Below are 21,598 nucleotides of genomic sequence, written 5' to 3' on the forward strand. Positions count from 1 at the left end.
TTCTGGAAGGTAATGTTTTATTGTTGAATCTCCTAATTTACATCATGTATTTTTAAATTTACTTATAAAATGTTGTCACAGGGAATAACAATGTTAACGTGATTATTATTCACTTATTTTCTTTTTTTAAAATAAATGACTATAAATAACTATCTCTTGCATTAGAATCAGGATATCATAAAAACCTCACTAGCTGAACATATTTTAGTGTTAATACTGATGCAAAAAATGAAATAGAGACCAAATATTTTTAAATAGCACTATATATATTTTATGTACTGTATACTCATATCAAAACTTGCCATTTCTATTAAGAAGCTGATAAGTTACTCTCTAATTTCATAAATTACACCACAACTGTGAAAATATGGACAACTATTTTGTATCTGTGCTGCTATATAAGATACTTAAAGTTTATACAGAAAGGTGCAAAATTACAGAGGTGAAGTAATGGGAATTCATGAACATTTCACCTGAATTTCCACTGGCCTTTTTCTTCAGCCAGAATCATTTTGATATCCTCTGAATATGCTTTTAGAAATGAATGTGGTATCTGTTTCTTCAGTAAATACACATACACACATTTTAGGTATATGTGTGTATATACAGTTATACAAGTGTATATAAAGATATATACACATATATACACACGTGTATTAGTCTACATATGTATATATATTTATGTGTGCAGTTAAACATACATGCACACTTAATGTCCTTTGGTTTATTTTCAGACTGTTAATGAGAAATGAAATTTTGATGATTTCCATTTATTTTTGCTTTAAGTCTAAACTGGTTTAAAAAGACCTTTGCAACATGTAATAAATTTCTTTTAAAAATCATAAATATTATTACATCATAAAGCATTCTATAGAGAAGATCATATGGTGTTAGAGAAGGTAGAAATCCATGCCAACATGGGAGAAAAGAGAAAGAACATGGGTTTTCCAGGCTTTCCCACCTTCAAGGAAGGGCCCTCCTGCTCTGTGTTGCCAACTTAGAGATGAGGAACTCCAGGCTGCTCCCACGGAAAGGGAGAAATGTAGCCAGAAGGGGTGGATCAGTTCTTGGGAATCAAATCAAACCAACACATCAGTTCTGGGGGGTTGGGGGGGGGCACTGGTGAGCTCTTCCTTGGGTAGGAGAACAAAGTGACAGCCTCTCGGAAAGCCTTTCTACTTGGTGACGAGATGCTGTCTCTGGGGTGACTGGGGAAGGGGGCGTGTTGCCTTTGGGTTGCAGATTAAAGCCCCTCCTGGGCTGCTTGGCTGCCACAGCTGCAGCTGACTGTAGTGGTTTCTGTGCGAAGGGTTTCTGCCTCCTTCGGGTCTCAAGTTACGGGGAGATGAGCTGGCTTTTCCCCCTTCAGTGGGAAGGAGCTCCATCCAAATGGGGGTTCCTGTGAAGTGGCTGCCCACCTCTCCAAACCTGACCCCTTGCCTTCACACACCTCTTCCAGAACAGAGGCCATTTCCCCAACTCATCAACTGTAGAAGCTGTTTCCCTCCAACCGTGTGTGGAAAGCTCTAGAAAATGCTCACCTTCTCTCCCCTTCATCAGATTAAGAAGCCCCAGAGCAGCGACGGAAAGGAACATCCCTGTGCTAAGAACTACTAAGCTACTCTTTCCTAGATGTGTCTCCATCCTGCCTTCCTTTTTTTTTTTTTTGGCATAACTATGTGAGGAGCCCCAGAAAACTGGGGCTGGAGAAAGACTAGGCACACGGAGAGTGAAGGGGGCATCTCCCAGAGTTTACCATAACTCAGAGCAGAGGCTGATGAAGAGGCAGCCAGGCCTCTGAGGTCTCATGCCTATTACACTGGCGAGCCAGACAAGCTACAGTGCTGACCGTGGTGGTAAGATTTCCCGCGTTCATGCTTTTGGACTCTATCTTCCCCATCTGGTAACTAGGGGACCTTTCGATTCGCGCCACCTTCATTTACATCCCTGGAAAATCTTGCTAAAAGTCAATATATCTTTCCCCAAAGGATTTACAGCATCTGGGCTTTAAGAGACTCAGAGCTCACCTCTCATAAACCTGGCTCCTCCTTTTACATAATGGGTCCTCCCTTGAGATCTTGAATAAAACGTCCTTGGAGTCCCCAGGGCTGGCTTATTTAAATGCTTTCTCTTCTCTTCTATGAAAGAAATGGAGGGGGAGAGCTGTCCTGGGTTGGTTGGCACGATATCACCTATCTGAAGGATAGAAATGAAGACCTTGAAGTCACAAACAGGACAGAGGTATGGGTGGGAGCATTGTATTTGGGGCACAGAATAGAAAAGGTTGCTTCCATGGGAATGAAAAGAATCACTGACAGTGAGCGAAGCTTCAGATCTAGACGTGGGCGTCGCTGGTGTAGGGGGAGGGTCACTGCTAGGTGCCTGGAGGGTGCGGCGGGGATGGGGGAGGGGGGCCAGGTGCTAGTCCTTGCCAAGAATGCTCTTCAGGCTTCTCTGCACGGCCTCGTCCAGCTCTTCCTCCAGCTCCTCCTTCTTGGACATGGCCAGCTTGGACTGGTAATCCCGCACCACCTGGTCAATGTAGGGGGCACTCTGCGTGCCGTGCAGCATCAGCGTCCACTCCTTCAGCACCCCCTTCTGGGGTGCGCTCCCCACGAAGCCCAGCTCCAGGGTCCAGGTGCCCCTGGCGTCCTCCCCCCAAGTATGGGTGGTCATGAAAGGCCACTTGTCGAAGCCCACCTTGGCATCGTCGTCCCGGGGGCGCCGGCTCAGCAGGATGGACTTGGTACCCATGGGGGACGTCATGTTGATGTTCAGGTCCCCTCTCCTGGTTGCGTTGACCGTGACAACCGCTTGGACATGCTCCAGGTAGCGGACGAAGTTTTCCTTCCCCTCGCATGCATCGGTCGTGAGCGTCAGCACCAGCTTGCCAGTGGTCGGAATTTTCCTGAGGGCAGAGTAGCGAGGAGACACAGTGAGGGGTGGGGACACTATCCCAGGGTTTTTTGTTGTTTTTAAAAGAAATTTTGGCTGCATCCTGGGGCATGTGGGACCTTAGTTCCCCCACCAAGGATTGAACCCACGCCCCCTGCATTGGAAGCTGGAGTCTTGATCACTGGACTGATTGGGGATTCCTAGGGGTTTTGAAGGCCCCTCTGGGGAGTGGGGAGAGCAGGGACTCTGGGGTTAATTATTATACCAGCTGTGTGACCCTGAGAAAGTCACCTGCAGTCTCTGATCTGTTTGGATGTGGGATGCAGCCAATGCAGTTGATCCCCTTCCCACTTCTCCCAGGTCTCTGCTGGGTTCTCTTGCAGCCTAGGCCCCTGTGGACTCTGATGGCAAAATGTCAGGGATTTGATCCAGAAGGGAAAACCCTAACCAATGATTGACAGGAGGAGGTAAGTCAATATAGCCTGCTTTCCTCACTGCTGGTGGGGACAACTCAGTGTCCCCAGTGGGGTTGAGCCTAGTTGCCCAGGGCAGCGAGGTGCCAGTCAGTGCATCCTCAGTGTCTTCTCTACTGGGTTGCTCTCTTTCCCTGTCTACATCCTCTCCTCCTCACCTGTGTCTCCTGAGATCATCTCTCAAAGAAAACCAAAACAAAAACAACTGTCAGCACCTAAGTCCCACCAGGGCAACTGAGAGTGAGACGGGAGCTCAGAACTCTTTCTTTTACAGCACTAAGTACTTTGATAAAGAGAAATTATTGCTAAAGTGATTGCTATGACTAGCATAACAATGTGACTGCAGCTCAGAAGTGACTGGTCACGGCCACACCTGACCGGTATGCGGTTGAGCATACCCTCCACTCTCTATTGAGCTGCTTCTGCTATTCAGGTCAAGTGTTAACGTTGATTTCCAAATTCACTTAAAATTCAGAGTTTGTCATGACCTTCAGGGGTTTCCCTGGTGGCTCAGATAATAAAGAATCTGCCTGCAATGCGGGAGACCCGGGTTCAATCCCTGGGTGGGAAAGATCCTTTGGAAAAGGGAATGGCAACCCACTCCAGCATTCTTGTCTGGAGAATCCCCATGGACAGAGGAACCTGGTGAGCTACAGTCCATGGGGTTGCAAACAGTCCAACACCACTGAGCAACTAACATTTTGCTCAAGAAGCTGAGTGGGCAGGGGAGGGTGGGGGCTGAGCCAGACAGGATGCTCGGGGAACACGCTGTTGGGAGCGGGGGGTGGTGGGCCAGGCTGCCTCTGCTCACTGACTTGGATGGTCCAGCGCAGGTGCCTCACAGCCAGTTCTATTTTTCCCTTTTATTTCAGTCAAGCATCCTTCATGGATGCTCCTGATAAAGTCTCTTTAGAAAATTGCTTTTCGAGTTGACCGCTTCTCTGGGAAGATGAGCGCTGAGGAGACTCATAAACCCTACAGTCGCCACTCAGCGGCTCCCAGCCCGTTTCCACGCAGCCCGGCATAGACTTGGCCGCTGCCGGGGGGTCATGGAGCCCTGCGGCTGGCCCCATAGAAGCTTGATTCCTGACAGTGAGGGCTGCTTCTGCCAGAGGCCCAGCTGGCCTGGGTGCTGCCCCTGGAACCTCGCTGCCCAGCCTGAGTTCTTCCAGCATGGCATCTGCCCCAGACCTTGCTCATCAGCACCTGAGATCAAGTTCAGGTGTGGGGGGGGGTGAGGGGGCAGAGGGACCCAGGAGACCAGAGCCCTTCCAACAAGGCCTGACCTCCCCCACCCCAAATTTCCCTGGCTGGTGTGACCGCCCTATAGCCTATCACCACTGTTTAGATGCCTTCCTTGTGCCCAGGTGAAGCTGGCTGAATAGTCATTCATTCCACAAATATTGATCCCATGACTGCTAAATTCCAGGTGCTGTTCTAGGCCCTGAGGACACACCAGCAAATGGGACAGGCTAGGCTCCTGTCCTCGGGAAACCCAACTGAGTTCATGCTGAAAGTGCTCTCAAGGGAGGGGATATACACATATAGTTATGACTGACTTGGGGCTTCCCTGGTGGCTCAGATGGTAAAGAACCTGCCTGCAGTGCAGGAAATGTGGGTTTGATTCTTTGGTGAAGGGAATGGCAACCCACTCCAGTATTCTTGCCTGGAGAATCCCCACGGACAGAGGAGCCTGGCGGCCTATAGTCCATGGGGTCTCAAAGAGTCTGACATGACTGAGCGACTAACACTTTCACTTTTCATGACTGACTTGCCTTGTTGTATGGCAGAAACCCACACAACATTGTACAGGATATATTCTCCAATTAAATAAATTTTATAAAAAAGAGCTCTCAAGTTTCCTTTCATTAAAATAATGCTTCTGAGACCACCCACAAAATTCAGTCTTCTGGACCTTATCCAAAATCTCAGAAATCAGAACCTCTGAGGAGCGGGGCCTTGAGAGATGTATTTTACCACACAAACCAACACATTTCTATATACTTTCTTTTTCTATTATTTGGGCACACTGTGTGGCTTGTGGGATCTTAGTTCTCCAACCAGGGATCAAAACTGGGTTCCCTGCAGCAGAAGCGCCAAGTTCTAACCACTGGATGACCAGAGAAGTCCCCTTTTTTTTTTCCCTAAGAAATTTCTATATATTTTAAAGTTTAAAATTGCTGTCATAGTATATGTGTACATGTGTATTTTGCTGAGAATAAAACTGTCTCAACAGATCACTTGGGAAAGGTAAATTCTTGATGAATTTGTATAAAACCCTGTAAGAAACATATAGGCAAGAACATCTATATATATAGTGAGATGAATTTAACCTGAACAGCTGAAACATAATAAAAGACTTTTCCAGATTAAAAAAAATATATAATGCTGCTAACACTGGGTAAGCTCCCAGCTGGTTGTGAGTCTCTGGGATGGTCACACTTTAGGGCCTCAGATTCCTTAACTAACATGAGGGCATCAGATGGCCTATTTCCAGTGTTGCCTCTGGCTCCAAATTCCAGAAAGTATCTGAATTAGGACAGAGTGCTCAGTGCACTTGGACCTGGGAGGGAGACCATCATTCATCCTGGCATACGCTCTCCATTTCCCACCCCCCTCCCCCGAAAAGCACAGAGCATGAGGATCAACAGAAACCCAGTCTTCCTGTCCGGGACCATCGTGGAGAACAAGGTCTGATGTCAACACAAACCATGACTAAGTGGCGCCCCAGTGCTCATTCTCCTCAATACTGCGGTTGTACCACCTTTCTGCTAATTGGGAAAGTAAGCCAAGACGCAGCTGACTACATCCTGCTCTCGTCACACTGCCCACGGCCCCCACCTGCTGTGGCCCAGAGCCTACAAAGGCACAGATGCTGAAGGGCTTCCCCTTAGCAAAGTCCCTCTTTGTAAATCTCTCCCTCTTGGCAATAAGGAATGGAAGTTCCAGGCCCTAGGACTCTGGAGACTGGATACTCTGAAACTGCCCAATGCTACAGCTCTGCCTGGAAGCTGGCTGTCCCTGAATCAAACCCAGTGCATCTCGGGAGGACAGAAGAGGGCATCTGATACGGTCGCCAGCATGGTGGCAGCGTCTCTAGGGTATTTTCCACGAGTAATGGCAGAGTTTGCTGCCCCAACTTACTCTGGGTTCTGCACGGAGCCACCCACGCAGTGGAACCTCTCGGGCACCGTCTTCCAGTCCTTGGCCATCTTCACCATGGCACCTGCGTCTAGGACTCCATAGCCAAAGAGGTGATTAAACTCCAGGCCGACCCCATTCCTCCGCCACTGATGGACCTCGTCGTGAAGCTGGTTCCGCTTGGAGGTGAGCACAGTCAGATGCTGCATGTCTCTCCAGGTCAGACCCAGGCTGTGGACCAGAGGCAGGGAATTCAAGGACAAGGGCATGGGACAGGGGTGAAGAGAAGGAAAAAGAGACACAATGACTAAGATAGCACGTAGACCTCCAGTAAGATTTTGGAACATCTATGAACCCCCAAGTCAAGGGAGGATTATCCATGCATTATTTATAATATAGGTATAGCTGTACATCAATTAAAAGTCTTGCCTTTCCTAATTAAATATATTTCAAATGCAAAAGCGGACACACACTGGGATGGCTAAAATGAAAAAGTACCAAGTGCTGACAAAGATGAGGGACAACTGAGTATTTTGCAGATGAGAGCATAAATTATTGCAAATACTTTGGAAAACAATTTGACTCTATCTTTTAATGTTGCCCACATGCTTAAGCTGTGGCCCAGAAGTTCCATCTCTAGGTGTGTAGCCAACAGAAACGTGTGTATATATTCACCAGACATACATGTACTGGAAATGTCCATAAGCCCAAACTATGAAGCCCCCAAATACCCATCCACAGTAAAGTGAATAAGCCAAATGAGACGTATTTATTGGACATGGAACACTGCACTGCAGTGAGAATGAACTATAGCTACTCAGAATAACGGGGATGAAGAGAATGCTGACCCAAAGAAGTCAGACACAGAGGAGAACTATACGATTACAGTCACCTAAAGAAGAGAAACAGGCACAACGAATGTGTGCTGTCGGAAGTCAGGTTAATGGTGGGTCTTGCACAGGTGGTGTTTGGAAGGGACACAAGGGGCTTCTGGGTGCTAGCTGAGCTTTGTTTTTGGACCTGAGTGTTGGCTACTTGCAAGCATTCCATTTGGGAACATGGGCTGCCAGTTCTTCAAGAGCAGAGACAACAGCCACAATATCTGTCTCCCCAAGGCCTAGGATGGCCCTCCTCGGCACACTCGTCATTCAGCAAATAAACAAGTTGGCTTGCAGAAGTGTCTTTGGAAATTAGTGTCTACTATTACTGTCTGTGTTTTGCAAAATGTCAGCCATGACCCGTTTGTGGGCCAGAAGGTAGACTGACTGCATGGGCTGTGTATCTGGGTTGCGCAGTAAAATCATTTGTGGGACATTTAAGACCAAACCGCTCCAGCCACATCTTAGACTAAGTAAATCAGAATTTCTGGGAGGGGGACCCAGGCTTGGGAAATTGTTAACACTTCTTGGGTCATTCCAGGAGACAGCTGAGGTTGAGAACCAGGTTCTTTATAAATGAAGCTGTCACGAGTGGAAGAGAACAAAAGAGAATGACAGTGTGACTGTAATATGGGGAAAGTGTGTGTGTGTGTGTGTTATGTGTTGGGTTGGAATGCAAATGTATTTCTCACTAAGAGTCATGGTCAACAATGTTGGGAAAACCTTGTACTACAGTTCTCAGAATCAAATGATTCAAAGAACATCACTCATTTGATAAAATCTCATCATGGGCAGGTTTCACTGGTTCAAAGCTTTGAATCAGAGTCAGAAGACACTTGTGATTCATACACTCTTGAAATGTAGACTTTCAGGTTTTAAGGAGAAAGTTTCAAGGGAAGTCAATGCTTATTTGAGAAATTTAAGAACATATTTATTTTGGACATATGGTCCCCTGGACACGTGGACTAGGTGAACAATGTGAAATTTCCTGACGTTGATTGTGGCTGAAAGCTCAGTGGTTTGGTGGAACAGGATTCTGAATTCATTTAACCCAAAAGTGTTGATAAACCCAAAAAGTGTTGATAACCCAAACGTGTTGATAAACCGCTAACTTCAGGGTAAGCAGAGGGCTGGCTGGCAGGTGGAGTAGCTCTCACCTTTACATGAGAAAGAATGTGTTAGAACAAGGATGTTCTCATTTCTAAACTAAATCAGAGCAAGGCCCATACTCCAGTGTCAGAATTTGTGACACCGGTTGAACAACCATTTGCTTATGCCTGAAAAGTAACAGAGTCCCTCCTATTTTTACATTCTGAGCAACTTCTGAATTGACAGAAGATGTGCATATATGCTAAGTTGCTTCAGTCGTGTCTGACTCTTCGTGACCCCAGGCTCCTCTCCATGGGATTCTCCAGGCAAGAATACTGGAGTGGGTTGCCATGCCCTTCTCCAGGGGATCTACCCAACCCAGGGATCAAACTCACGTCTCTTATGTTTCCTGCATTGGCAGGCGGGTTCTTTATCACTAGCACCACCTGGAAGGCCTGACAGAAGACAGTGTGTTAGTGTTAGTAGTTTAGTTGTGTCCGACTCTTTGGGACCCCATGGACTGTAGCTTGCCAGGCTCCTCTGTCCATGGAATTCTCCAGGCAAGAATACTGGAATGGACTGGTATTCCCTTCTTCAGGGGCATCTTCCTGACCCAGGGATCAAACCTGGGTCTCCTGCATTGCAGGCAGATTATTTACTGTCTGAGCCACCAGGGAAGCCCCATTGTGTAAAACAGGGATCTCACAACCTGCTTCAAGCTTTAATCCTACTACGGCAGCTCAAGGGTTGTAGCTGACACCTATTAACTAATACAAAATAAACGTACAGAATATCTGCAGTATGGAAGTCACTGTGTTCAGTGTTATAGGCAAGGAATAGGTCACGCTTTTAAATAGTTTATATAAGAGTTGGAAAAGTAAGACAGACCTACGGAAAAGCACTGGCACAGTGAAGTGATTCTATGAGCATCTATTGAGTGTGTATCATGTCCAGGCTCTGCACTAGTTATGAGCAGGCTGTGGAAAGGTCTCAGAGCTATAGTCTGGGGGGCGGACAGACAGACAGCTCAATATTTAAAGAGGGGGGAGCTGAGCTCCCTCCCTGTCATGCCGAGGGAGCCAACAATGGGGTCCCGGAGTTATCCCAAGGAGAGCATCTCACAGAATGTGGACCAGCTCTGGAACCATGTGGGAACCTGTGACAAACATGGATTCCTGGTCTCAACCTCAGGTCTCCGGCATCGGACCTCCTGGAGGCTGCGGGCCTGAGGATGCACACTTAGGACAGTGTCCAGGTGATGCTTCTGTGCACGGGGTTTGAGAACATGGGTCTGAGATGGTGGTTCACAGCCTCAGCTGCACGTGTGGACAGCATGAACACAACGATGACGTCAGACAGGACCCAGAATTGTTGCTTCCATGGACCTGTCCATACATCTGCCAAAGGCTTGAAGGATCCAGAGGTGGCAAGCATTACTCAGGTGACAAACTTTAAAAAGCACAGGAGGTCAGGAGCCCTGAGTTTCAGGGAGGGAGAGCCAGGGACTGAGGCAGGAGAGAACCACATGTTAGAACATCAGAACTTTATCTGAGGAACAGATATGAAGGCAGAGGCGCTTGAGCTGATCTTCAGAAACATCACCCAGAGAAGGAATTAAGATGTGTGGGACTGGAAGGAAGTAATATTTAACAGCAGTATGGAGGAATCTCTCAGACATAATGTTGAACCAAAATGCTCATACTGATACTTAGGTGATTGTCTGTTTCCTGATTTGGGTGCTGCTTACGTGGATGTGTAAGGCTTCCCTGGTGGCTCAGATGGTAAAGAATCCACCTGCAATGCAGGAGATATGGGTTTGATCCCTGGGTAGAGAAGATTCCCTGGAGAAGGAAATGGCTACCCACTCCAGTGTTCTTGCCTGGAGAATCCCGTGGACAGAGGAGCCTGGTGGGCTACAGTCCATTGGGTCTCAAAGAGTCGGACACGTCTGAGTGACTAACACCAATACTACATGGATGTGTTAACTTTATAAGAAGTCTTTGAGCTTTCCCTAACATGTGTGCACTTGTCTCTGTGTCTATTATACTTTGATGGGGCTTACATGACAAAATCATTCCTTGGAAGGTCACTTTCGGAAACACTGCTCTAGCCCAGAATGTGGGCTGCTTTACTATGGATGGTTCTCCTGGGCCATAAGTTTGCCTCTTTATGATCCCCTCAGAACCCCACAGTAAGTCTGGAGTCATGGAGAGAACCCCACATATGGGAAGATAGCTGTGTGTGTGTGTGCTAAGTCACTTCAGTTTTGTCCAACTCTTTGCGACCCTGTAGACTGCAGCCCTCGACTCCTCTATCCAAGGGATTCTCCAGGCAAGAATACTGGATTGGGTTGCTGTTTCCTTCTCCAGGGGATCTTCCTGACCCCGGGATCGAACCTGCATCTCTTACATCTCCTGCATTGGCAGGCGGGTTCTTTACCAATAGTGCCACCTAACCCCCACTAGAGATATCCTGCAAAACTAATATTGGACTCCCTGGGAAATGTGAGCAATGATCTCTGGGGAATCAAGAAGGTATTTTCAAGCATTTGGCAGAAAAGCATTTTATGAGATTAAACAACAAGGTGATGACTGGTCAGGACAGAGGACTGGGTTCCCTTTGTCCCCTGGAGCCACAGAGATGGTCCTTCTCCCTCTTTCATGGTCCTGATGGGCAGATGTTTTAGACAGGATAATTTGTTTACTGCATTCAGGTTGTTTTGGAAAAGCTTTCCCGTTGGCCCTCCGAGTGGGAAACAGCCCTGACTGCTGCCACATATGTCCCCAAGGACTCCCACAAGCCTCGTCTGAACACAAAGAGAGGTGAGCTGCAGGAAGTGTTCACAAAGAGAGCCTTCTGGCCTCCTTCCTCTGGGCTCTCTCCCGGGGCTATTTCATGCTGATCAGAGGTTTTAACTCCTGGCTTTGTTGTTGTTCAATTGCTCAGCAGTTTCTGACTCTTTGCAACTCCATGGACTGCAGCACGTCAAGCTTCCCTATCCTTCACCATCACTGGGAGTTTGCTCAAACTCTTGTCCATTGAGTCTGTGATTCCATCCAACCATCTCATTCTCTGGTGACCCCTTCTCCTCCTGCCCTCAATCTTTTCCAGCATCAGGATATTTTTCAATGAGTCAGCTCTTCATATCAGGTGGCCAAAGTATTGGAGCTTCAGCTTCATCCTTCCAATGAATATTGGAGCCCTTTTGCCCACTGAAAAGTCTTGGGCTTTACCACCCCAGGAAGGGCTTATGCAGCCCACTCCCTTGCCTTGATTTGGAATAAACTCTGAGGCAAGATTTACATTCCAGAACTCCTGGAGTCAGGCTGAGGCGAGAACCTTTGGAAAAGCATCCTTGCTCAGATCCTTTTCCATCTCTAACCTACTTCCTCTCTTTCCCAGTGGTCTCTGCTGGGAGCCCATTCTTAATGAATCGCACCAAACTCTAATCTCAGGGTTTCCAACCCAGGTGGCTGGTGTTCTGAGAAATCTGAGAACTAGCTTCCAAGATGGGTTTGAACCACCTACTACCTGGTATCGTTTTCCCCCCCTGTTTATGGCAAGAGAGTGCTCAGTTGATGACCACTGCTCCAAAATGAAGTATGCCTAAGCAGTGACTGCATTCTTTTCTGTAAGGAAAGCTGCAAGCGTGGTAAAGAATGGGGAATAATTGTTGCAGAGCCCACAAATCTTTTGAAAGTTCCAGAAGCCTGCTCAAGCACTTTGATGGATCTAGATGTCACTTTGTTGGCATATAGGATTCCTAGGTAGCTCAGTGGTAAAGAACTCTCCTGCCAATGCAGGAGACATAAGAGACGTGGGTTTGATCCCTAGGTTGGGAAGATCCCCTGGAGGAGGAGGAGGGCATGGCAACCCACTCCAGTATTCCTGCCTGGAGAATCCCATGGACAGAGGAGACTAGTAGGCTAAGCTGTTGGCATATATGCCTGAGCAAGTGACTTTTTTGCTTGTCAGAATCCAGGGAGACTTTAAGGTGAGTTCTTTCCTCTTTGATTTAAGGGGAGACAAGAAACTCCTTATTCCCTGTTCTCTGTGAGACTCTGTGGCAGGACCAGCCTCCCTCTGCTTGTCTGCTCCCAATCAGAGTGAGCGAGACCAACTCAGACTTTAGGACCTGACAGGCCCTGAGAAGAGTTTCATTTTTAGGAAATGCACATAATATGTAAGGTTTTTTTGTCTTGGTACTTAATAGGAAGAGAGTGTCCATTTCTTCTTTCTTAAATTTTCCACCTGAGTTTTGTTAACGGAATCAAAGTTTGGCTTGGCCCAAAGACAGAAGTCATCCCCAATTTGGGGCCCAATTTGTAAAAGGAGGATAAGGATGCCTTTTTCTGCTTGAAGGCATAGGGGTTGGACTAGATAATCTTTTGAAGTCCTTTCCTATTCTAGGAATCAGCTCTTACCTCCTTTGCAAGTCAGAAAATGCAATGAATCGCTGGAGAGTCAAGCAGGGCTGCCTGAAGATTGACGCTAGAAGCTCTGGTTGCCTAGCAACAGCTGACAGGGATGGGAACTCAACTTCCCTTCCCCAGGAGCCAGAATCCAACTTCTTACAAGTTTCTAGTTCTGTGTTCTCGGATAATTCCTTGCACAGTGGGCATGTGCACTTATACCACATGGATGTTGCCTGAAGCCACAAATCATTGCTCAAACCAAAGGCCAGTCTCTGGTTTGCACTAAGACAGGGGACCAGGTGGGCAGGGACCTCTGCTGGTGCTCAGATCCAAGGTGGGTCCAGCAGCAGTGATGTGTGGCTTCTCCGTGGGATGGTGAGAACAGAGAGGGTGGGTGTCTCTCACCGGTAGCTGGAAGGTAGTAGCAAAGCCCATTTCTTGGACTACATTGTGTGACTTTGCCCACATTGTCTCAGTATTAAAGTGAGTTCACCATATAAGTTAACAAATTTGGAGCGAGAGCATCTTGTTTCCATGACATGTTCTGAAAACCTTGCTAGATAAGCAGCTTGGCAATGATCTTTCACTTATCTGATTGGGAGTATTATTAGAGTGAAACAGCCATGAAATCCACAGATGAAATAAAATATCTCTGTGACCCCATGTGTGACTGGGTGTTGGACTCTTGTGCTCTCTAGGGCTGTAGTTTTGTGGGATGTGTGTGTGTGTGAGTGTGTGTATCATTAGCAACACCCAGCAGAGTTCATTGGCCCTGACTTTTTTACTGACTCTCCCACCCACTTTTGCCTCCGTGGACACTGGAGGTGTTGGGTTGGGAGACTTGTGTTAGTTCACCCTGAAGAGTTGGCCCTTGGTCCCAAGCTGGAAACATACTTAGCCTCTAAAGCCAGTGCGAACACTCCGGCTGCTTCGGGAGCAGCTGCGGATGTCCCAGAATGCCTCAGGGTGCAGTTTCCATATAAATCTGTGGTTGCCTGGAGGGGAAGAGAGTGAGGAATGAGTAAAGAAGCCCCATTGCTTTAAACTCAAAACAACACAGAGCAGAAGATCTTCTGTTTCTTTTACTTAAAGTCTGCCTTGTTCTGAAGATGATTTAGATGGAGGCAAGAATAAGCTTAGCACTCATGTATTTATTTTGTCAGACATTTTTATCTGAGCTTCCTAGTAGCCTATGCAAAAAGGGAAACACAATCAGTTATAGTTACAGTGTCCATAAGATACAAGCAAGTCAACTGTTTAGAGAGTCAACTTTGCAGCTATTCTAATAAAGAGATATTTATTTTCTGGACCCTAAAAGGAAACATTATAGGTGAAAAGTGACAAGCCAATACCACCACCATACTCAATGCAATGGTGGGGTTTGTTAAAATGAGATTGGCTCAGAAAGCTCAGGGCTACTTCATCAACAAATTATTTTCCCTTCAGGAAAAAAGGGTGGCATTCCTAAAGAGGAAAAATGAAACAAGTTCAGCTAAAGTTTGCCTAGAGGGACAGCCATTAAAGAGAAAATGTTAGGTTCTCTACATCTAAAATCCACCAAGAGATTCTGGAACACAGTGAACAAGACAACTGCTACATCAGTGATTACCCCAAGTGGGGAGGTTGATCAGCTGAGTTTTAAAGGGTTTTACAGAGAAAATCCTCATCTTCAATGTTTGTGAGAGACAGGGTTTTCATTAAGATTGTTTATAAACCATGAGACTACTCATTTATCTTGTTTGTCTGTAGGCTCCTTGAGTGGGTCTATTATTTGGGGGGACAAAGCATCAGGGCAGTTTAAAGTCATCTCCTGGGGAAGGTGACTATATTCAAAGAGAATTCAGTGCTCCTCCCCAGCTGGAGTAGCGTCACAGACAGGGGTTGAGGGCAGAGTGATACCACTGGAAGGCCCTTGGGGCGGGGAGGGGAGCTTCTGGGGGGTGTTTGGGAGAAGGCTTACAAGCAGAACAAGACTGGGGCCACCCTTGCTCGTCCCTTTCTGCCCATACAGCTCAGAAGATGAGAAAATGGAAGTCTCTTTCCACTTGGGAGGAGCTGACACATTTTCCATCCTCCCCAAGACTAAGGGGAGCTGAGCGGACTCATGGGAGAAATTAGGGGGGCTCATGGGGGAGCCAGGCTAAGGTCTGGGTCTCCTGCAGGGAAGGGACTTCTGCCAGCTCATGTGAGAGCTGGTCGGGTGGAGCCCAGGCAGGACCTTGGGACTGAAGGGCTAGCTGGTACTGATGACTGCATTCTTGTTCCTTCCTTTTTCCCAACCCTGGAGGAGGTGGTGACCAGGCAGAATGTAGCCCAGCCCGACTACTGAGTCACCCACTAAATTCCTAGCTTGGAGGACTGAGAAAAGGCTGTATGCCTAGCGGACTTGGAAAATTCACTGTTAAACCTAGGTGCCCAGGAAGGAAGAGTTGCTCAGAAGAGTGCAATAAATGTCTGTGATTCTTAACCTTTTGGTTTTCTCAACTGAGGACCCGGTTTAAAATATTATGAAACACACTACTCTTCCTTTGCAAAAACACACATGTGCCCACTTTGGGGGAGGTCTAGGGACCAGGAAAAGTCCATCCGTGGATGCCATTTCTCAATTACACTAATAAATGGATATGTTCTTGGCTCAGATGGGGTGCAGGTGTGATGCTACAGTTCTTAATATTAGTTACCTTATAAGCAACATGCTGGGGCAACATCTTGGTAAACTAGAGTTCATCATTATTTGTAAGCCAGAACAATAAACAGGAAAATCTATGGACCATGAGTGGGAAGGAGGTCATGGCGCTCTTGTTTTTCGTGAGGCCTCGACCTTGATAACAAAGCATCACCAGCCCAGAAGAGGGGTGCATCTCCCCTCGGAACAGGGGCTGACTCTTTGAAGGCGGGCCCTCCTTCCATGACGTCACCGTGTCTGCGTATGACGTCACTAATGTCCTCGCGCACCCCCGGCCCTCACTCACCACGCCAGCCTCGGGGTTCCGCTTGCGCCCATTACTGAAGGTGGAGGCCAGCGTGGAGGAGCAGCTCTCGTCGTAGAGCGCGGTCCTGCCGTCGTTGATGGCCGAGTTGATGGAGATGGTCCACATGCTCGATGCGTAGCCGTCGCAGTTGCAGTCGTCGTAGCTGCCGCCGTCGCCGGAGGCCCACACGTAGATGCTGCCTTTGCCCCCGCGGCCCTGGGGGTGGGGGACAGAGAGGGATGTGCGGGCTGCAGCGCGGTCAGCCTGGCCTCTTAAGCAGTTGAACCCAAGGACTGGCTTGGTTTCTATCTGTCCTTGAAAACCACTGTCCTTCTGGACAGGCACCCTGAGAATTTTTCTTTGCAGGAAGGATTCAATATAAAGTTATCTCAATTTACATTTAATCTGGGAATAACAAGGTGGGAAGGAATGGAAGAATCTCCTTAAAACTGACAAATGGACTGCTTTTTAACCATTGATAATCCTCATGGTAAAAAGTCAAAGTATATGGAAAGGAAAATGAAAAAAACAAATCCCTCTGCATGTAATTCTTACATATTCTTTCAGGCATTATTCAGCAAAAATGCAAATGTACCTGTAAATTTATACTTAGCTATGTAAGATGTAAAAGATATTTATATATAGCTTCCATTTTATAGGTATTATGTATATTTTACATAAGTTTACATATATATATGGATATTGTATTAAAATACACACTTACAGATTTTATATATATATGTATATGATACCGATCTCTGGGTTGGGAAGATCCCCTGGAGGGCATGGCAACCCACTCCAGTATTCTTGCCTGGAGAATCCCATGGACAGAGGAGCCTGTAAGGGCTACAGTCCATAGGGTGGCAAAGAGTCAGACAGTCTTAGCAACTGAGCACGCACACACGCCAGAGGAAAGGAGATGTCTGAATTGCCTCCAAGGTCTCCTGCCTCCTGACAATGAGAAGTGACATTTTGATTGCTTCTAACAGGACTTGGAGTTAATTAGCCTGTGACTGGCTGAGTCGATACATCAACAAAGATTGATTTAGCCACTAGCTGAGAAGTGTCCTCAGTGTCTTGGTAAATCTGTCCTGGAAAACTCCATCCAAGCAGGCAACTGCCCGCAGAAACCAAGACACAGAAGGAACCGTAGCATCCTTACAACTGAGAGGGTGCGAGAGGGTGCAGCCCTCTCAAGCAGACTCAGATTTGGGCTCAGTGTCAAGGATGCTGCCCTTGAAAAGTGAAACAGACATGAATCAGCATCAGTGAGTGAGGCTACCCACTGGGGAAACTTCCCCTGAACCAGCCCACAGGTGGGCTGCTAGTGAGACAGGAAACCTTTGCTAAAAGAAAACCAATGCTAAAAGCATTCTCACCTTGATGTAGGGAGACTGGTTGTGACTCTAACCTGTCAGGTTTCTCTATGTTCATGACCCCTTTATATTAGAGTTTGTAGCCCTGCCCACCAAGAGGAGGGGCCTGTTTCTCACCCTTGAGTCTGGATTGGCTTCCTGTCTTGCTTCAGCAAACAGGATGTGGTGGGCAGTGGTGCTGGGTCGATTCTAAGCATGAGGCTCAAGGAGCCCAACCCATGTCCGCTTTCCCTCAGAGACCATGGGAACCAACCTGAGTTAGCGTGTGGCTGATGACAGATAGTCTAGTCAGGTTCACTGCCACAGCTAACAGTGACGCCACATGGGAGGCCACCCTAGACCAGGCGGTCTGTGGCTCACCCTTCAGCTGACCACAGATGCATGAGTGAGGCCACCAGAGGTTCGCCAAGGATGGCCCAGGTTGGCAGAGCAACCCAGCTGACCTGTAGACCCATGATCAGAGTTAAGTGGTTGTTACTTACCGAGTTTTGGGGAAGTGTGTTATGTGGCTTTGCTCCCTGATACACAGAGAGCAGTATCACCATGTTCCTGAAGAGTCAGCAGCAAACATTAGTTTTGTTTTGGACTGTAAGACTTAACCCACAGGAATATTTTGATTGCTAGGAATTTTAAACTTCATTTTCCTAAGCTGTTTGTGTGTGTGTGTTTACGAGGGTGATAATAATTATATTCTTGCTTCTAATGATTGGGTATCAGTAGCAAATAGTCCCTGACTTCTGGGCAAGATAGGCCACTAAAGAGAAGACCCTAGTTCTGGGAGCAGTTGAGTGGGGAAGGGGCATCTATAAGAGGGCTGAGAGCTGACTGTGGGATGGGTCTGTTACTGGCACACCACACTGTCCTGTTAAAACAATACCCCAAGATCCAGTTCTGTCCCCCAGCTTCACTTGAACTACAGCTGGGATGAAACTGAAACAGAGCAACTGTGACTCACATTCAAACAATCAGTTGGAGGGTACAAGGGAGAAATTAGGATGATAATCACAGCATACACTTCTAGGGCACTTAGTGTGAAGCAGGGACCACTCTGAATACCTTACATTGTCATTCACTGCATCCTTACAGCCGTCCTGTGTGGCAGTACCATTCATACTAGCCACATGGAAGACAAAATACGTAAGAAGAAACACAACAAACAAACAAAAGAGCTAAGTAGGACTTTGAAATTCTGGGGAGGGATGCAGATGAAAATATGACCTGTGGAGAGAAAGACAGCATCACAGGGTTGTTGATTTTCCCCAAGTTAACTTACAAATTTAACTTGGTCCCTACAGATGCACTGTGTCATTTGGGACTTAATCAGGCAGATTCTGCCATGCTGGGCAGTTCACTACAGGGAATTTTATCCAGGGAGTAGGTACTAGGCTCCTCCGTCCATGGGATTCTCCAGGCAAGAATACTGGAGTGGGTTGCCATTTCCTTCTCCAGGGGATCTTCCCAGCCCAGGGATCGAACCCGGGTCTCCCGCATTGCAGGCAGACGCTTTAGCCACTGAGCTACCAGGGAAGCCCCTACTTACTACTTATTAAACCCCAACTGGGGTGTGGGGGTCACCCAGAGATTAGGGAGGAGATGGTCTAGGAGCCTGCACTGCTCAGGGTGGGCTGCCTGCTGGGGTCTCCCGCCCTTACTCTGCAGCACGTGCTTGGAGCAGACTGGCTGTCTACCTGCCTCCATGTTTATCTGGTTTAGGCTGGAATTATCTTCTCTGCCTCTCCTACCCCTCTGCTCTTTTTTTTCCCCCTCGTTTTTTAAAGGCAAGTGCATTTAGATGAAATTTAATATGTGGTGCAACTCCACTTTGAATTCTCTCTTTGTATTAGTCTTTGGAGGTTAGCGGGATTAATCTCTCTTAAAAGATTTCACTAACTGAGAATTTGTCACCGAGGCACTATTGAGGGTATTTAACCACTGATGTTCTCAACCAGGGGTGATTTTGTATCCCAGGGGGGAGTTGGCACAGTTGGAGGCATTTTGGTGCTCACTACCAGCATCTAGTGGGTGGAGACCAAGGATGCTAAACTTTTAACACAGAGGACAGCCCTCTGCCTCTCCCCCTGCCCCCACCAGCTACAACTAAGAATGAGGGGGACTAAGTGTCAGTAGAGAAGAGGCTGAGTCTTTGCTCTAACCTATTGGCAAAGGCAGTGATTTTAAGAGCATAGCCTAAAGCAGCCTTTCACAGAGCCCAAGTTTCTTAAAAGTTCATATGGATTCTGTAGTGTGCTTTTGAGAGAGTAACAGGCAGGAAGGCTAAGGGTCCCCAACCAGAGGAAATAGGCTGCAAGTGTCAGACATTTTTTATCTCTCTTAAGCGGCAGGAGGAAACAAACTAGTAGTGTCCGATTTTTTCCCTTCTCTATACCAAATTAAAAGGTTTCTCTTAAAATTCTTTGTTGCCATGAAGACACCTGGTTCCACCTGAACTTAACTTTTCTCAAACCTTGAGCTAACTAATGGGTTTTAAAGATCTTCACGACCCAGATAATCACGATGGTGTGATCACTGACCTAGAGCCAGACATCCTGGAATGTGGAGTCAAGTGGGCCTTAGGAAGAGTCACTACGAACAAAGCTAGTGGCAGTGATGGAATTCCTGTGGAGCTATTTCAAATCCTGAAAGATGATGCTGTGAAAGTGCTACACTCAATATGCCAGCACATTTGGAAAACTCAGCAGTGGCCACAGGAGTGGAAAAGGTCAGTTTTCATTCCAATCCCAAAGAAAGGCAATGCCAAAGAATGCTCAAACTACCGCACAATTGCACTCATCTCACAAGCTAGCAAAGTAATGCTCAGAATTCTCCAAGCCAGGCTTCAGCACTATGTGAACCATTAACTTCCAGATGTTCAAGCTGGTTTTAGAAAAGGCAGAGGAACCAGAGATCAAATTGCCAACATCTGCTGGATCATGGAAAAAGCAAGAGAGTTCCAGAAAAACATCTATTTCTGCTTTATTGCCTATGCCAAAGCCTTTGACTGTGTGGATCATAATAAACTGTAGAAAATTCTGAAAGAGATGGGAATACCAGACCACCTGACCTGCCTCTTGAGAAACCTATATGCAGGTCAGGAAGCAACAGTTAGAACTGGACATGGAACAACAGACTGGTTCCAAATAGGAAAAGGAGTACATCAAGGCTGTATATTGTCACCCTGTTTATTTAACTTACATGCAGAGTACATCATGAGAAACTCTGGGCTGGATGAAGCACAAACTGGAATCAAGATTGCTGAGAGAAATACCAATAACCTCAGATATGCAGATGATACCACCCTTATGGCAGAAAGTGAAGAGGAACTAAAAAACCTCTTGATGAAAGTGAAGGAGGAGAATGAAAAAGTTGGCTTAAAGCTCAACATTCAGAAAATGAAGATCATGGCATCCGGTCCCACCACTTCATGGGAAACAGATGGGGAAACAGTGTCAGACTTTATTTTTTTGGGCTCCAAAATCACTGTAGATGGTGATTGCAGCCATGAAATTAAAAGATGCTTACTCCTTGGAAGGAAAGTTATGATCAACTTAGACAGCATATTAAAAAGCAGAGACATTTCTTTGCCAACAAAGGTCCATCTAGTCAAGGCTATGGTTTTTCTAGTGGTCATGTATGGATGTGAGAGTTGGACTATAGAGAAAGCTGAGCGCAGAATTGATGCTTTTGAACTGTGATGTTGGAGAAGACTCTTGAGAGTCCCTTGGACTGCAAGGAGATCCAACCAGTCCATCCTAAAGGAGATCCGCCCTGGGTGTTCATTGGAAGGACTGATGTTGAAGCTGAAACTCCAATACTTTGGCCACCTCATGTGAAGAGTTGACTCATTGGAAAAGACCCTGATGCTGGGAAAGATTGAGGGCAGGAGGAGAAGGGGACGACAGAGGATGAGATGGCTGGATGGCATCACTGACTCAATGGACATGGGTTTGAGTGGACTCCGGGAGTTGGTGATGGACAGGGAGGCCTGGCATGCTGTGGTTCATGGGGGTCGCAGAGAGTCAGACACGACTGAGCGACTGAAGTGAACTGAATTGAATGAGCTATGTATTTACCCTAGACTCTGTCTTTCTTCGAGTTGGTTCCGCTTAAGACTCAGAGCCGATAAGGGCTCGACAAACCAGTTTGTTTTACTCATACATTGTTCTCCTAATCTATGTTAATGAAACTATATATCTACTTGGAACCTGCCTTTCTTTAAGATTCATGTCAATAGTTTTATGGCCTGGGATGACTCACCTTGTGCCAATGTTATCTCAAAATGCATGTTGTGGGTGAAGGGCCTGGTTCCAGTCTCTGAGTTTTGAGACATTCCCTTTCTCTAATTAGCAGACTGCTATTAGC

General features: G+C 46.8%; 1 protein-coding gene across 1 annotated transcript in view; it reads right to left on the bottom strand.

Moving 5' to 3' along the window:
• Positions 1-245: 245 nt before the first annotated feature.
• Positions 246-21,598, bottom strand: part of PCSK2 (proprotein convertase subtilisin/kexin type 2) — a 242,675-nt gene continuing 221,322 nt past the window's right edge. The window contains exons 9-12 of the mRNA XM_025264236.3: positions 15,864-16,079; positions 13,786-13,886; positions 6,513-6,740; positions 246-2,908 (exon numbers count right to left, since the gene is read on the bottom strand). Of these exons, the coding sequence (XP_025120021.2) occupies positions 2,422-2,908; positions 6,513-6,740; positions 13,786-13,886; positions 15,864-16,079 (1,032 nt within the window). The 3' untranslated portion in view covers positions 246-2,421. The remainder of the gene's footprint in view (positions 2,909-6,512; positions 6,741-13,785; positions 13,887-15,863; positions 16,080-21,598) is intronic.

Source organism: Bubalus bubalis, chromosome 14 (assembly GCF_019923935.1).
Source record: "Bubalus bubalis isolate 160015118507 breed Murrah chromosome 14, NDDB_SH_1, whole genome shotgun sequence".
Classification (NCBI taxonomy): domain Eukaryota; kingdom Metazoa; phylum Chordata; class Mammalia; order Artiodactyla; family Bovidae; genus Bubalus; species Bubalus bubalis.